The sequence below is a fragment of the Gadus macrocephalus genome, chromosome 7 (genome assembly GCF_031168955.1).
Source record: "Gadus macrocephalus chromosome 7, ASM3116895v1".
Lineage (NCBI taxonomy): Eukaryota > Metazoa > Chordata > Actinopteri > Gadiformes > Gadidae > Gadus > Gadus macrocephalus.
The window spans coordinates 14,868,948-14,886,414 of record NC_082388.1 but is presented as its reverse complement, the minus strand read 5'-3'; the positions used below and the strand labels follow the sequence as shown (position 1 = coordinate 14,886,414).

The 17,467-nt window shown below is 42.8% G+C and overlaps 1 protein-coding gene across 7 annotated transcripts in view; it reads left to right on the top strand.

The window, feature by feature from the left end:
* The window catches only part of rapgef6 (Rap guanine nucleotide exchange factor (GEF) 6), a 92,039-nt gene that overhangs the window by 5,772 nt on the left and 68,800 nt on the right, over window positions 1-17,467 (top strand). For all 7 annotated transcript variants that reach the window (XM_060056816.1, XM_060056812.1, XM_060056815.1 and 4 more), the window contains exons 2-4: window positions 14,370-14,440; window positions 14,669-14,725; window positions 15,957-16,040. In XM_060056816.1, the coding sequence (XP_059912799.1) occupies window positions 14,370-14,440; window positions 14,669-14,725; window positions 15,957-16,040 (212 nt within the window). The remainder of the gene's footprint in view (window positions 1-14,369; window positions 14,441-14,668; window positions 14,726-15,956; window positions 16,041-17,467) is intronic.

Sequence of the window (17,467 nt, the reverse complement as noted above, 5' to 3'; positions counted from 1 at the left end):
TTTGATGACAGGACGAGTTCTGTTTTGGATATTACAAACCTTCTCTGAAAAACGGAACTTACTTTTAGTCATCGAAAAAAGGGAAACGACCTCAGAGACCAACGACTCCAAAACATGGATGTATTAAAGCAGCTATAAATGCGCACCATGACGCACCCCCTCAACATAATCCCCCTCATACGTGAAATGCCATTTGTTACACTGTTTTACACTCGGATGTCAGTGTTTCCCCCAGAAAATGTCTTAGTCAAGGTGGTCAAGGAGGGGGCGCCCTGCTGTCTTTGGTGAGGGTGAGGGCAAGACTATTGTTTTGAACAGTATTACTGATGCATTATTTATCTTTTATTTGTTCTTAATGGGAGGATGTTTTCTTTCCCTACGAGAGTTTTGTACTGTTAATGCATAATAATTTTTCTTTTTTTATATACATTGGCAGTCAAGGCGGGCCCCTATTGTTGTTAATGCGGCCCCCTTAACCATACAGTGCTGGGGGAAACACTGGATGTAAAAGTGCGTGAATTTCCCATTATAATTGAATCCTGTAAATGCAAAGGATATGTAGCATAAATAACCTCATCTACATGATTCTTGTTGGTAAATGCAGAATATTTGTGTTGCAGCCGATTCCAAATTATTTTCTCGCTCATGTGCTTGACGTTAAAGGACATTTGTCCTCAAAACAATTATTTTTGTTTCATGCCGACTGCCTTCTTCTTGACCTAGTCTTGTGGTAAGGCTTCCCGGGCAGCTGTTGTATAGTGCAACGGTGTGTTGTAGGCCTGAGCAGCGGCTTATTACGATGTCTGAGTGAGGGTTAGTCCTCTCACACACTTACACAAACTAACTCCTGATAGACTCTGGAGTATCAGGTGCAGGGATGATCCAGAGTTGCCGGTCCACACACGGGCCGACGGGCAACTCTGTCCACACATCCGGAGATAAGCCGCATCCGATATGTTTGGACTTCACACTAGGGGTCCAAGATGGATAAAATTGTGTTCACACATTCCGCCCTGCCGGGTATTATTGCTCGATATAACGCTCATACACGACAACGGTACTAAAAAAGTATCCATGGGTTCACTGACCCTTCAATGTTTAAAGTTGTCTCTTCTTCATATTATGCATTATTGTTAATGTTTGCGATCGTAAGTTGTCTGTTTGCTGCGTTAGTTTACAAAAGAGCAGTCTTTTTTGTTTACATAAGCTGATAAATGGTAAATGGACTGCATTCATTTAGCGCTTTCCAACAAGTGCCCACTCAAAGGGCTTTACAATCATTGCCTAACATTTACACATATACACATTCACACACCGATGGCAGTGTCAACCATGCAAGATAAAAGCCGGCTCATCATCAGTTAGGGAGCAGTTAGGGTGACACTCAACACTCAGCTGGGGGGAGCAGGGGATCCTAGCACCCTTCTGGTTGCCAACTATACCTCCTGAGCTACTGCACCCCAGGTGACTTTAAATGTCACAAGACACGTATAGTCCATGGAATCTATGAATTTTGTGGTTCCACCACTTAACATTAGAGCTGGAAGTGAACAAGGTTTTGTGTTCCAACCCACCCACACACACTGAGCTATCTATGTTCTATCTCTTGCTTCTGCTAACAAGTCAAGCGAGGACATTTCCTCTGCTTACTAGACTAGACATCTTCTGCTGGTTTAGGCATTTGATGTTTTGCTCTTTCTCTGTATGAGATGTTAAAACTTGGAAAGAGTGTATGCTTTGCCTGGTTTTGAATTCACCGTTCTGGGTGGCCTTCTTGACCGCATTCAAGTTTGGTTCAGCCTTCTTTCCAATACGTAGTATTCCCAGTATTGCTGTGGTACGAGAACATGGAAAAAAAGTTGTTGAGTAAGTGATGCAGAGCCATTTCTAGCCAACCTCTTCAGCCCTCACCAGTCATCATCTGTCGATGATGTCATTCCATAACATTCTTTGACTTTGATTTGTGTTTTCTGCACACCTTTTGAGCTACAAGTATACACCCAGCACAATCATTCAAAAGGAAACAATACTCTATCGTAAAGCACGTGTGAAGCACAAGAGTTCTATTTTCAATGTCTTTTATTAAGAAGAACTGAGATAATGGCATCCATGCCGATCATGGAAAAGCTTCCGAGGGCTTAGCTGCTTCTAGTGCCATAAATACTTTTTGTCATGCTATTTCATTCTCCCACTATAGCTGCTTTAGGCATTGCTAAGCTGAACCTTTATTTATATGAAACCTCTGATTGTATGCAAAGCTTTTTGTTTGTTTTAGAGCAAATAATTATTTCACATACGAGTTGGGTGTGGGCCAGGTAACAAAAAAACCTAGGAAATATGTATTGGAAAAATTGCTTTGGGCAATGTCCACGCCACACCCCGTAAGTGATTTACAGGGCTCTTCCGATCGTCCAGGGTGAAGATGTTTAAACCGGTTTATTGCAGAGTTTGGAGTAAAATGATACACCGAGCAAGTGTTGGATGCTGTCATGTCCGAGATCTCCTCAGTGTGTGGGGTGATGGCTGGTTTAACCTGTGCACATTGATTGTCCAATGCACAATAGGTGTGCCGCCTCACCCTAGTAGCCCCAGATATAATTGGTCTGACTCGGGCCAGGTGAGCCTACTTAAACCAGCTTTCAACCCCACACACGCCACAGAGCTTTATTGTCTTACTTGTCATTTAGTCTGACCATCAGACTAGCATAATCCTCAACTCTTACTTTTCCTTCTAAATCCTTTACTGCTTCCTCAAATATAAGACAATAAAAGGCACTAATTCATCAAATAATCTAGTATGGGATTTGACTAGGAGCACAGCTACCTGTCAAGGCAGATCTGGGAGAGCCATCTGCTATTGGTTCCCTGCCTTGGCTCTGTGACAACATGCCTGTGGCAGTCAGACCAGGTGGAAGTATGTAGGCTGTGATTACATACACAAACGTATGCATGAACACAGGCACATGTACAGACATCACCCTATCGACCTTGCAATGCTAGATCTAGTTGTATCTGGAGGGAACAAGCAGGTTATTCAGCTAAACTGCACTAGCTTTAACAGCGTAGGTTGACGTTTACCGAGTTATGACATGCGTAAGGACTCTCCCCCCCCCCCCCCCCCCCCCCTCTCAGAGAGAGGGGAGAGCAGAGAGCACCAGTGAGATGTGGATTTAAGCGTTAAGTGCAACAGGAGCCCTTGAAGCCAGGGTATGTTCTAGTGTGTGATAAAGGTCTCACTGCACATTGGATCAGGGGATAAGCACTGAGCTTTAGCATCGATGCTGTTTGCTTCTATGTTGCAGCTGGATCCCAGCTGCTTCTTTCGGGGCATTAAGGTGCTTCTAATGACCGATTGGTGCTTGAATCTGAAAGCTTTTTTTCATGTCCCACTAAGTAGACCCTGTTGGTGACTCAGGCCCAGTGAATTGCACTGGCTGGATAAGCCCAGAGACCAATGTGTTTTTTTTCTTTCTTAATGTTTTATCAAGGCGCATATGATTGCATCCTCATTTTAATGACCCAGGCATGTTGCTTCAGGTTAGGAATTCTTTAGTTTATTAGATGGTGGAATGGCAGGCTCTTTGGCTTTCAGCCTACTGTACTACAGTAACTTATTTTGGTGATTTACATTGGATGGGAGAGGAGATACAGTAGGTACTAACCCCTGGAGTGGGAGAGTATATAGAAGGGGATCCAATGTTGAATAATCTGAATTATAAATCTGCTGACAGTTGGGTTGAATTGAAAATGTCTGTTGCATAGTGCACATACATACAGCTACAACCATTACATCAGGGTTTCCCACAGCACTTAACAGCTTAGGCAGTAGCCTAAGCAACATTTTTTTTTTTTTTTTTAAGTATAAAGTAAAAAGTATAAAGTAATCTAAACCTCATCACTCTTTGTAAAGATCAGGCTACATGGCAATAGTCTGCAGGGTCACGCTTTTTTCCCCCACAAATTTCTTATCTTTAAAAATAATAAAATGTAATCGTATTTGGCGCCAGTGTATCGATTCTCGAATCGCACAAAGGGCAACGATATATGGCTGCATCGATAATTTTTCTGTGAGTAGCGTACTGGATCTTACGCTCGTTGTATGGTCCCCGGCTCACAGCATTGTTATCCTACCGCTGTGCACAGTGTTGACACGGTCACTGCTCCATGTGAATGTCGAAGGCCGGCTGTGTGGGCAGGATGTTAGCATGGCTGTTTGTTCTGCTGGCCTCTGAATGGATGCGTTGTAGCGTCTGCCCACAATAACCTCTTCTGTCACGCTGACGGCCCGGTCTGGCATCCCGTTTATGCTCTACTCGGAGGCGGCTGTGGGCTGCGGCCCGATTGAACCCCTGATCATACAAAGACATGGGTAAGGCCAGAGAGGGGTTCTGGTCAAAACTCGCAAGAAAGGCAGTTACCAAGCACAATTTCATCCTTGGGAAGACACTCCTTTGGAAGGCACTCCAATTTTAAGAAAAGGACTTTTAAGAAAAGCTAATCTCGGATTGAGTTATCGGTTTTCCCAACTAGTAAATGTGTTGTGGATGTCTTCCAACTTAGTGTCATCACAAGTTAAAAGAACAGAAGACAGAAGACATGATTTTAAAACACACCTGACCTTTCACATATTTAATTTCAATGTGTCCTTCATCAGTGCTTCCCTTTTCATCCTTGCCTTTCCTCGCGTGACTTGAGCCGTAATAAAAGGCCTGATTGTGGGAATCTAGGTGTGGGAGTGAACATGGGCGTGAGGATGGGGAACCAAATGCTGCGCCACAACAGAGCAGCTTATTTATCCAGGAGTAATTACATATTAAATGGTAAATGGAATGCATTTATATAGCGCTTTTTGAACCAGTGGCCACTCAAAGCGCTTTACAATATTGCCTAACATTCACCCATTCATGCATACATTCCCACTCCGACTTCGGTGTCAGCCATGCAGCAAGGCCACAGCCAGCTTGTCGGGAGCAGATAGGGTGAGGTGTCTTGCTCAGGGACACCTCGACACTCGGCTAGGAGGAGTCTGGGATCGAACTAGCAACCTTCCAGCCAACCAGCTCTCCCTCCGGAGCTACATGCCCCCTGGCCCAATGCCCCTACATTCCTGTGGGCCGCTAGTCAAAATTAAAATTTCCGGTCAGGGTCACAGAGGGTGGGAGCTTTGACTTGGCGCCACTGAACATGCGCTCTACTACGAGTGTTTTACTCTCAGGCGTGGCAGGTTCTCTGCTGCTTCTGACTGGGTGTCAATGAGCAAGGATTACAAGCTAGGTGACGCTAGCACATATGATATTAAATGATTGTATGTATGTTTGGGATAAAAAAACTCTTTATCCATGTTTTGGGACTATAAAATAAACCAACTGTCATGCATCGTGAGGTTAGAGTAGTTCAATAGGTTGATAATATATTCACTTTGAGCCAAAGTTCTGCTCAAGACTGGCACTGACTAAAGGTGTAACGGTACATGTATTCGTATTGAACCGAATCGGTACGGACGTCACGGTTCGGTGCATGGATTTACACGGAGAATACGCGGTATAAAATTAAATAAAACTGGCATGAAAATTAATTAATGCAATGCGGAACTAATGTTAGATACGCAAGTTCTTCAGGGACAACTAATGGTGCGTTTCCACTAGGGATGGGCCGATAGTCGATTCTATCGACGATAGATGGATTCCATCGTCCATCGTCTCAAGTAGCCGATAAAAAGGCGATAATTATATTTTAATTCTTTTTTTTTTATTATTCTTTTTTTAAAAGCGCTGTGGTAGCTATTTTTTCAACTTAAAAAAACCCGCAAATTGTAATTGAAATTAACTGGCACCGGTGGAAAACATACTATGTAGTGCTGACCTGCCGTATTCACTCACTGCTGCGAGGAGAGGGGAGGGGCTCGAAACCTACCGGTCTGCTCGCACGGCGAAATGACATCACAGCCCGCTGCACCATTTCCGGGTCACAGCTGTGGTACATGAGCTGTGTTCGAAATCGTTCCCTATTCACTCACTCACTATTCCCTATAGTGTTCATGATATAGTGCACTACATAGGGAACGAACAAACGAGAACACTACGCTGAACATTTCTAAACGTCATTTGCGTCAGTAAATGCGACGGGTATTTGTGTGACGCAGACAGATGCGCCCAGATCATGTAAACAAACCGGGCACTCTCGAGGAAAGCTGGAGGTTGTATTGATGTTGAATGTTACATTTCCTTGAACAAGGTTTTTCTTATTAATTTTGAATGTTTCATTTTCTTGTTAAATCCCAAATAAATTGTTGATATTTCTAAACGAAAGCCGGAGACTCCATCATTAAATGTAGTCGTTTTCGCCGCTTGCGGTTATTAAGCTTCTTCTTCTCCTCCGGAAAAAAACAACTGCATTGCATTGTGGTATATGGGAGTAACACGTAGGGAACATCATGTGTACACTCCAGGGGTTAAAATTAACTTTTTTTCACCAACGTCCCGGAAACGTCCCGGAAACGTCCCAAAAAACATTTTGAACCGTCCCGAATCGTCCCGAATTTTTCCCATAAATATTTTTTACATTTTGAGTCGTTACTTAGGCCTACTGATAATATAATAAAAACACAATACATTATGTTGATGAAATAATATATTTATTTCCAGATGACAAGCAACACTCTCGCAAAACTGTGGTCTATCTACGTGACCACAGTTTTGCGCCTGTGATCGCAGAGCAGCAGGCTCTCGCACTGCTTGCCGCTTGAGCAGCGCGAGACTGCCTAATATGCCATCTTATGCACGCCTTTTTTGCGGCACGGTCCGCACGTTTACACTGCCCGAGGTAAATTGCCTGCTTGAGCTAGAACCCCAATTTACCCTCCCGGACCCTACACACATTGGCGGTTTATTGGGTTTCATTCTGATGTAAATGCGACGGCTCCGCGGTTCAAGGGGGTTACACATTAATTACACATTATCCGCGAGGTATTTCTGGACAACTGCGAAAGCTTCGTTTATTGAAGAAAATGACGCACAAAAGTTTGCCGTCCTTCTTGGACGTCCACTCCTATCGTTGATCTCTGTTCATTGTGCGCGTTCATCTTTTTCCTTGGATTTATTAGCAGGCTACACTGTGTCGGGCTGCTTTGAGGTCACAATGCTAACGTATCTGCTGCGGCTATGGCCATCCGGTTTAATAATTGCGCATTTACACCGCAGGGTTCGGTTCAGTTCTCATAGGTGCGATACGGTTTGCGTTTCCACCGCCAAAAACTGGGCGTGAGCCGTACTGAGCCGTACTCCTTTCGCACTCGTTTCGCACTCGTCTCCAGTACTCTCCCGTTTGGGTACTGAGATGCCTGTAAGGGTGCCGGCAAGTTCGAGCTACATGCGCCCTCCGTTGATTTGTCGACAGAATCGTCACTTCCGGGCTACATGGGGATAAAAACAAACAAACGGTACCCGTGAGGTATTATTCTGGACAATGGTCAAGTCGGGCAAAACTTTAGCTTGGGCGAACAAGGAGGTGGAGATGTTCCGAAACTGTTGCTGGACGACGTCCATGGTAGCTGTTGGTTTAATGTGTCGCTTTCCTCTTCTCCATTGTATTTATTGAGCAGGTACAAGATGTCGCGCTGCTATGATGTCATGATGTTTAGGTAGCTGCCGCGGCGATCGACATCCGTCCTACCATAAGGGTACTGTCGGTGGTGGAAACGTGACCTCGGAACTGAGCTGGGCTATATTGCCCCCTCCCTACCGGACTGAGGCGAACCGAACCGAACGGCACCCTCCGTTTGAAAAGTGCCATAAGGGTACTGTCGGCGGTCGAAACGCGAGCCGTAACTGAGCTGCGCCGAACCGCACCTTCACTACTCCACCAAGCCACACCAAAATGACCCACACCCTCCGGTGGAAATGCGCTAATTCTGTATAGTCCTACTTTGCACTTTTCAGTTTTAAAACTGATTGTCTTATTTTGTTTACAAGTTACGGATTGAGTCTGGAGATGATGTGGGGTACTCATTGTTTTTCTATTTACTATACTATTCTATCTTAGATTACACAGTTCAGGGTGTTGCAGCTAGCTCAGGGGAGAGACTGTATGACACTAGGTGGTACAACCCGAGACATGCACAATAAAAAAGAATTGCCTTCTGCATTTTTGTTTTTTCTTTTCCCTTCATTGTACCGAACTCTTGCCGAACAGTGGTGTCTGAACCGAGGTATGAACCGAACCTTGACTTCAGTGTACCGTTACACCCCTAGCGCTGAGGGGCGGAGTAGTGGGTAGTATTTTGGGTGGTGTGGACGCTATTTTGGGTGGCAACACTTGTAACTTGACTGCAAGAGGTGTGTGTGTGTGTGTGTGTGTGTGTGTGTGTGTGTGTGTGTGTGTGTGTGTGTGTGTGTGTGTGTGTGTGTGTGTGTGTGTGTGTGTGTGTGTGTGTGTGTGTGTGTGTGTGTGTGTGACTGTGTGACTGTGTGTGTTGCATTAATTGTCCAAGCCCTTCAAGAGGGCACAGTGGTTAGAAGTACAAAGGCGCTATCCAAATGCAACATGTGATGGGAAATTTTCTCAAAGCAGAATTGAATTAAAGCCTTCTAATTGTCTGAGCTAATTTGACTAGTCCATTGAACATGATTTCCCCTGTGTGCTCCTTCACCACATGCCTCGAGCTAAATGATCATGTTTCATATTTACACTGAAAGGTTGTACTCTTCTTTTCTTATTTTAGTCATTGAGTTGGTATTGGTGATTTAACTCCATGTCCTCTAGGTTTCTTCTCTGTTTTCCCCTGAAAAAAGGCATATCAGACCATTTCCCTGTAGCTGTGAAGTGTGTGTGTCCACATGATTCGCTTGTATCCCAGAACGTCGCCCACTGTAGTCAGGTGTGTGAGTTTGTGGAAGAATTCACGTCACCAACAGTAGGGGGCAGCAGTACTGTAGATTCCTCAGCCCCCACACACTACCACACACATTCTACTGGACCCAGTTTTAAGGGTGGATTCACACCAGATCTCGCATTGCTGCAATAAGCACAGACTGCTGCGGCGATGTGGTAGTGTCACTTCACGGCCCCGTTTGTGTGACGTCATGTTGTCAACTTAAGCCACTCCCCCATGGCAGGGCTGTACAGCTCTGGAAAGGACAACACAGAGGTGGACACTGAACATTCTCTCCCACCCTCAAAGAACTCGGTAAACACTGGAACGTTATATGGTAAACAAGGTTCTTCTTTCCGTGGGCGTTTTTTGGTCTGATCACTGGCTTATGTGATTGTCCATCACAGCATGAAATACAACCATCGCAGGCTTGTCTTGGTCCGAAAGTTGATTCTGTTTCAACTAGTCGCCGGCAGACGCTGTGGGAGATTAAAGGCACCTCCATTGAAATTAAACGGTTGAACTGGAGTTTTCACCTCCTTCAACGCCTGGTTGGGTGTGAATTAAATTGAATTTGATTTGCATAGCCCTTTACACCATTACAGTCTCAAAGGGCTTAACAGGCCAAATTAGTATGACAGACCCCCCCCTGACCCAAGCCCCCAAAAGGGCAAGAAAAAATCTCCCTGAATCCACAAGGAAGAAATCTTGAAGAGGAACGCAGAGTGGGGGATCCCTCCTTCCAGGGATGCTCTGGAATGCAGTGGGTGCCATCATTGACTGCATATATTGCATACATGCATACAAGCAAAAAATCATACATACAGGTAAAACATGCACCAAAGGCTGAACACCCTTGGTTGGGTGCACAACGAGAAATTCTATTTAAGGATCCATCTTGAATATTCAGAAGATATTGATTATTTATTTTGTATTTTCGGACGGTTTTCTAGGACCCAAAGTTATTGGGGACGTTATCTATTTCGAGATGGAAATCAGCCGAGATTTCCTCATCTCAACCACTCTAGCGGTTTACCAGCATTCCGGCATTTGGCATTTGACCAGCCATTGACAATTATTCTAAACCAGGGTTAATCAGCTCTCATAACGGTGTCTTTGTTTTGTACAACAGAATTAAGCGCACTCAAAATGCCCTTGCTAGTTATTTTTCCCCATTAGTGCACCTTAATGAACCCATACATAAGTTTGGCTGAGTTTATGTGCCACTGTGCATGTTCAGGGACTTAGAGGCTTATATATATCATACAACCGGGAACAGAGCACTTCATTTTGATTCAGGACTGAATGTTTTTTTTTTTTTTTTTTTCAATCTGTTAAACACCCCTGTTAAACACCCCATACTTAGCCATACCATATCTTGCTCTGCACTCAGAACTCAGAATCATCACACTGCCTAAAACACACATACCCTTTTCTCTCATAATTCTGCCTCTCAGTCTCCAAGGCTGTGAACATGCGTAGTGTCGTGTAAACACAGAAAGGAATTTTTATTTCCTTTCATTTGTTGGCACTATTGTAGAAAACGACCTATCGAGGGCATACCGTATGCACTTTGAGTTGCAAGATACAGCTATAGGAGCTGCTTCACAATCGCTTGGCATTGAATGGATGTCATGGCTCGCCAACTGCCCTCATTTGGAATCACTCGCACACAGTTAGAGCCTAACAAAAAAAAAAATCATATCAACAATTAACCTGAATTCTTAGCATATCAGCCAATGCCTTTATCATTTACCCCGATGTTCATCACATAACAACATAACACAACGTGTGAGTAACTTGTCATACAATAGAGATAACCAAACTACAATCTCCATATATTGTCATTAAATGTAGCCGACCCTAATAGTTGAGCATGAATTTAAAGTAATTAGTGGTTCATTAGTGAGTTTAGTCCGTGTCCTGGATGCGAGTGTCCCTGTATCGGAGAGCAGCTGGCGATGGGCTAATGGAGAGCCCTCCTGGGACGACGCCCTCCTCATCACCAATGAGCTCATCTGGCTTCATGGGGCCGCAGGAGAGAGAGGGGCCATGGGGTCAAAGGTGGGAGAGGGGGATACACGAGAGCCACCCCATCCCCTGCCCAGACCCACCGACCCCCTGGCCGCTGTCCCCAGGGAGAACATGGAGACAATAATACATTGCATTAAATGGAAGGACGTGGGCGATTAAGCTAGTCTGACATCAACATTCAACTTGGGTGGGAGAGGGCGAAAGGGGTAATAAAGTGCCAATCCTCTGCCTACAAGCTCGAAGCCCCAAAGCTGAGACCTCCCCCCCCTTCTGTATGGATATCATCCCTATTAGGCTGTCTCGACCTATTGATTACCTGTTTTGTAGATGTCAATACCTCAAAAAGATGCAGATCTGTGTGTGTTTGTGTGTGTAGTATATTACAATTGCGTCAAGTATAACAGGTTGGTTTTCCAATGTTTGTGTGCACAGATGTTGGTATTCAGCATTAACATGTGCATTTACAGTATGTGTGTGTGCATAAGCACTCATCTACATCCATATTTTATGCCATTGAATGCAACTGGTCAGGAGTTTTATGTTCCAAATGATTCAACATTGGATCCCTTTCTCTTTACTCTCTCTCCAGGGGTTACTAGGGTCCCATCCCCTCTCCCATCCAGTGCTAGCTAGCTGCCTCTGGAATATAAGACATTAATTCTAAAGAACTGTGGGACACATCAGTGACGGCCATCTTGGTTGTTTTAAGGCCTCCACACACACACAAACAGAGTTGTGTGTGTATATGCTAGGTTGACACTTTACCACACACACTCGTGTTGTCCTATGACGTATGGGTTTATTTTGGGCTGTCTTCTGACATGGTTCATGTGACATTGTGTGTGTGTGTGTGTGTGTGTGTGTGTGTGTGTGTGTGTGTGTGTGTGTGTGTGTGTGTGTGTGTGTGTGTGTGTGTGTGTGTGTGTGTGTGTGTGTGTGTGTGTGTGTGTGTGTGTGTGTGTGTGTCCGTCCGCTATAGGTCTCCTGTTAGCTGCTGACATGCTCTTTGCATTGTGGCCTCTTGATGTTTTGACAGCTGGCCCTGAAAGAGCAACCTCTTTTAGTGTTTTTGTGTTTAAATGTGTGAGTGATTGATGATTATGTATCGCTCTGAGATCCTGCTGTTTGTGTGTGTCTCTCAGCTTGCCGTGTTTCTAGGATCAATTCATTTCCAGATATGAGGGTTAGACATTTGAAGAATGGATGCACCAAAATAAGAATTCTTGGCCGAAACCGAAACTTAAACTAATGAAACATTTGGAAAGACTTTTCCAAAGGGCTTTTCCACCTTTTTTTCAACAATGCATAAATCATATATCCTACGCATGCCATCTACTTTTTTGTCTTGCTTTTCCACGAGATTTGTGTGTCCTGCGCTGTGTTCATCCTGTGACCGACACCATCACCCAGCGACTTTCCCAAATCCAACTCAGCCTGAATCATTTCCCATCTATCTGCTTTACCCCAGATCCAAGTAATGATCTTTATATCATGGATCAAGTACAGTACGCTTTAGTGCTGCAAGTAAGGGGATAACGTCTGCCACCGATGCATCAGATGAGCTTATCTCCTTGGTTAGCTGCTCAAAGGGGGTGAGAAAAGAGAGCATTTTGTCAATTAACACCCGGTATGTGAATCGACAGAATGCAGTGATTGGAAGATCACCAGGGTGTTGTTCAAGATGACACCTAGGGCTGGGTAAAAAAAACGATTTAATTGACTTTGGATCGATTTCATTTAAATTTTGCAATGTCGATTCATAGGGCAGGAGATCGTTTTTTTTTTTGGTTTTTTTGTTATCATTATTATTATTATTATTGCACTTTAATAAACAATGCCTTAATGCAATTTGCAGTTATGGAATGTTGTGGTTCAAGTACACTTTCAATCAATTCCTTTCTAATTTCAAAATTGCACTTTTGAAACTTGAGACAGTTTTGTTTACAGCTCAAGTTTAAACTGTCCAATTTACAAGTCTGCACTTAAAAGTACATTTGTTTTCTGTAACACAGTTGAGCCATTTTCATTATTTAAGAGCAGATTGAATCGAATCGAATCGTGAATAATCGATTCAGAACCTTACGAATCGAAATCGAATCTATTTAGGAATGACGTGTAGCGAATAAACAATGCAGAAATGCCTGAAAAGTGCAAACGAAAAAAGAAAAGAAAAGGAGGAATCAATTACACTGGACTTTTTAATATTAGTGTAAAATAGTGTAGCTGATGGAGTGGGTGGCTATCATTTTTTCGTTGGAAGTTGGTATCCAAAACCCTTGCTAACAACTGACCACCATCATCTGATCAAATGCAACATTTAATTTACATCCCGCAGTGCAAGTAAACATTGGCTTGTAGCGCCGCCGCCGACGTAGACTTCCAGCACTAAACCATGGAATCTAATGAAGTGCAGTGATTAATAGCGCCTGCATAACAGATGTTCTTTCATTTTTCAGAACTGGGAACAAACATAAAAAAACAATAGAAGAGAGAATTTTCTCAGACCACATGTATAATTAGATCAATCATTTTGAAATAAATCAAATTGAAACGTGGAGAAAAAATATAACCTCTAATAAAGAATGCTCACGTGATTTTATACATCTGTAGTGTTGTGTAATAAATTGTTGAATAACCATGGTCAAACCGTGGTTCCTCCTCAATCTATAATCCCACCATCAAAATCTATAATCGTTGCATCCCTAGTTATGCATCTCGGGTAAGCACATGTCTGAGTAAAGCTGTCTACTAGGCATGGTGCTCCATATGCATTAGGCCCAATACCTTCTATAAGCCTTTGAAATCCAACGTCCTCTACAACCAAGATTGGTTGATCGTCAAAGGCAATGAATGACATGATCTTTTTTAGCAACGCCTTTTTCCTAGGTACTGTCACTGGAATTTTTACCGTAGTCAGATGGAGTGGAAGTGCTGGGTCTTAGAGGGGGAACTATCTGCTTTATTATTTTTTGCTGATGCTGCTGCCGCCAAATCTTTCTCATACTCTACATGCTTTTTGGGATGTCTGGGTTTCAAGTGATGAATTAAACTGGTATTGCTGTTACTCTTTGCAGATGTACCCCCCCTCTAGCTTTATATAAGCAACTTCTAGAGCCATTTATGTGTCACTCATGTGCTTCATCACTAGCGACATGATGCATATAAAGCGCGTGAGCCTCAATCCAAGCTGGTAGCTATATGATCAAGTCATCAAAAACATAATCGTTGCACGAATATGACCGAACAATTACAAACAATTGTTTTTCGGCAATTGTTTTTTCAGTTTTGGTTACCGAACCTTCAGTGCATTGCTAAGTCTCTCTTAGTTGATGTGATATTGTTTGTGTTTTTTTGTGAAGCAGAGGTTTATCAGTTAGTTCTTTGTCTTTTCCCTGTCATCTTTGAAATTAATAAATTCATAAAGGAAATAATAATAGAAAATATAATTAATATTTATCTTTTTTAGGACCTCCACCACATCTACTGCCGCCTGTACCGTATGGATGTTCTCTCTCATCTCCGAGAGCACCAGCTCAGGTAGTGTGTGTGTGTGTGTGTGTGTGTGTGTGTGTGTGTGTGTGTGTGTGTGTGTGTGTGTGTGTGTGTGTGTGTGTGTGTGTGTGTGTGTGTGTGTGTGTGTGTGTGTGTGTGAAACCATGTAAGTTGTCCTATCTTCTCGAGTTGAATACTTCCATTTAATTCAAACATTGTCCCTGTTATACTTCACTTCCTTTCCTCCTTCATCTTGCCTGCTCTCCCTTCCAGATCGATGTGTACCTCAGCTAGATACGAGAGGCATGAGGCCAACCAAATCCTGTTCTAGTAAGTACTTTTTGACACACACACACACACACACACACGTAAAAGCTCTTGGTGGGCCCTTATAAGATACATCTGCTTGTTAGGGCAAAGGGCCACACAGTGATGCGCGTGGCTGCCTGTGGGCTAAGATTTATGGTCAGTGGAACCACTGCAGAAACCAAACAATGTGGTTCCAGAATCTCCTGAGACTGCTGATCTCCCCTTTGTTCACAACCAGAAACCAGAAGCACCCAGGGAGTGGCGGTTCTGTGGGTGAAAGCTCCTGCTATAATGAGAGGTTAGAAGACATGGCTAAAGCTGTCTTGAGCTGTTGGGAAGGCCACACGTATCAGGATAACCAGGGTTATGACCGTGGTGTGCAGAAGGGCATCTCTGTATGCAAAAGCCCCTAACCTTGAGTTCTGGATTCCACTCATGTTGAATAACAACTGGGGGATGGGACCGCACTACAGTACAGTCCACAGTGTTTCTAGAACAAAATGAATAAGGTAGAACTGCTTGAATCCATCCTCAAATGATTGAGACCGCTTGGCAGTGGTCTTTAACCAACACCTAAACACTTCCTTTGCTGTAAGGTTCAAGGGTAAATAAGGAGGGAACTGAGAGGGATAGACGGAGAGGGAATCATGTGCAGACATGGAGCGTGAGGCAATGGGAGAAGAATAGTGAAACGTGCATTCAGATGATTTATTATGATGCTCACTAGAATCAAATTGGACTCTTAGTAATTTACTGTCAACTAAATACTTCCAGACACGAACTCACAATCACTCCTATTCTGTTCTATTGATTTCATGATTCTTAACCCCGAAACATCCCGGTTTGCAGATTAAATTTGAATCATTCACTTACTCACTCACTCACTCACTCACTTACTCACTGAAAGATGCAATCTCAGTTGTTATGCATGTTTGGTTTTCCATTTGTTATGTCAATGTTATGTCTTTTTCCGAAGATTATCACCAGTATAATGTATTTGATTGTTATATGTTATTGTTTCAGGCCAGTTGTTAACCATCTAACCTATTTTATTTTAAATAAAGACTTACAAAGTGATGTATTGCTATATACACATGTACACTACACTTTTATACCTTTTACCATACACTCAAAAAGAAAGTGCCAGGAAGTTACTAGTGGTGAGCTGTGTGTCTTCATTGGAGACACAGGGGCGCCACTTGCATTGCAGTAGCTTGAAGTTTCACCTTCAATGTGTTTCCTCTGTGTTTAGCCCCGACAGTCTGGCAACATGCTGGTACATCCTGCTCTCTGGGTCGGTGTTTGTCAAGGAGCACATGTACCTGGCCCGGTGCTGGTATGTCAAACACGCACACACGCACAAACTCACATCATCGACACATATCAACACAAGCATGCACAAGCATTTTGTATTTTAAAATAATAATCATAATATAATGTATGCCTTATATGTAGGCATACAGATTAAGCATATCTGTTATATAACACAGTGCTTCTGTCCTTGCTAAATCAAACTGCATTCCCACAAGATGCAGTGAAAGAAAGATTCTTAATTTTCAACCTGGACCCTTTTTTTCGATTCATGATTGGTTTCAGGGACAAATCCAGACAACAATGTTTTCAATTGTTCCACGGGGCGTAATCCTTTAGGGCATTAGCGCCTGGTCAATGTACGTCCTCTAAAAGTGCTGCCTCAAGACTACCCCTTGAGAGAGACTTGTGATTGAAGGAAAGGTGAAGAACCAAGTTTTATTTCTCTGCAGGGATCCTTTAGATAAGAATACTGGACCAATTTAAAAGGTCATTGTCTGCATTAGTCCCTTGGACCCAAAATAATTGTTTTTTTTTAATATCCAACAAAACACCATTTCTGACTGCTATTTAAATGTCAAACAAAATTCAGAAATGGAATATGACAACTTTGCTTTGGTGCTTTGGTTTATAGAAGACTCAGGCACCCAAGTGGGTGCTACATATTGGTGGTGGTAAGTGAGATCCCCCCTTCACTTTAGGCGTCTTTGAGTGTTATTAATTATTATTATTCTTCATGTTTAACCTCTGTTTTCCTTTTATTCCTAGTCTGTTTTACATAGTTTTGAATGATGACTATATGCTCTGTAAGGTGACCTTGGGTGTCTTGAAAGGCGCCTCTAAATTAAATGTATTATTATTATTATTATTAATAAAAAATGTTTTGCCGAAATACAATTAAAAGAATAACAAAGGTTTCGGGTTTTATGACAATCTGTCTGGTTGCCGCTCTTTTGAAAATCTTCAAACTATCATCATTGTGGTGCACTTCTATTAAACCTTCATTACGTTTAAATTAGGCTTATCTAATCATAAAATAAATCATAAATAATCAAGCTGTTGAGAACAATATGTTGTCTATACAGTAGATACAGCTAGACATTCATGTCCAGTGTGGAAAATATGAAACAAAGTTATCATTCCATGCATTCGCATCTCAAGTTGCATACAACTCTCAATGTAAACGAAGTTTAGGGACCGACCCAATCAAGCCTGGCGACATTTATTTGCGCTCGCGTAAGTGTGACAGAAACCGCCTCGAAAAAGCTTCTGCCCTGTTTGCCAACATGGTGGATAAAGACATGCTACCTATAATTACACTAGAGATTAGGGGATTTCAAGAATGAATGGAATACAAAGAGCCAGATTAATACCAGAATAAACCTGATCTTTCTCCCTTGTAGTAATATTTTTGGCGTTTAAGACATGATGTGATTACTTGCCTATAATCCA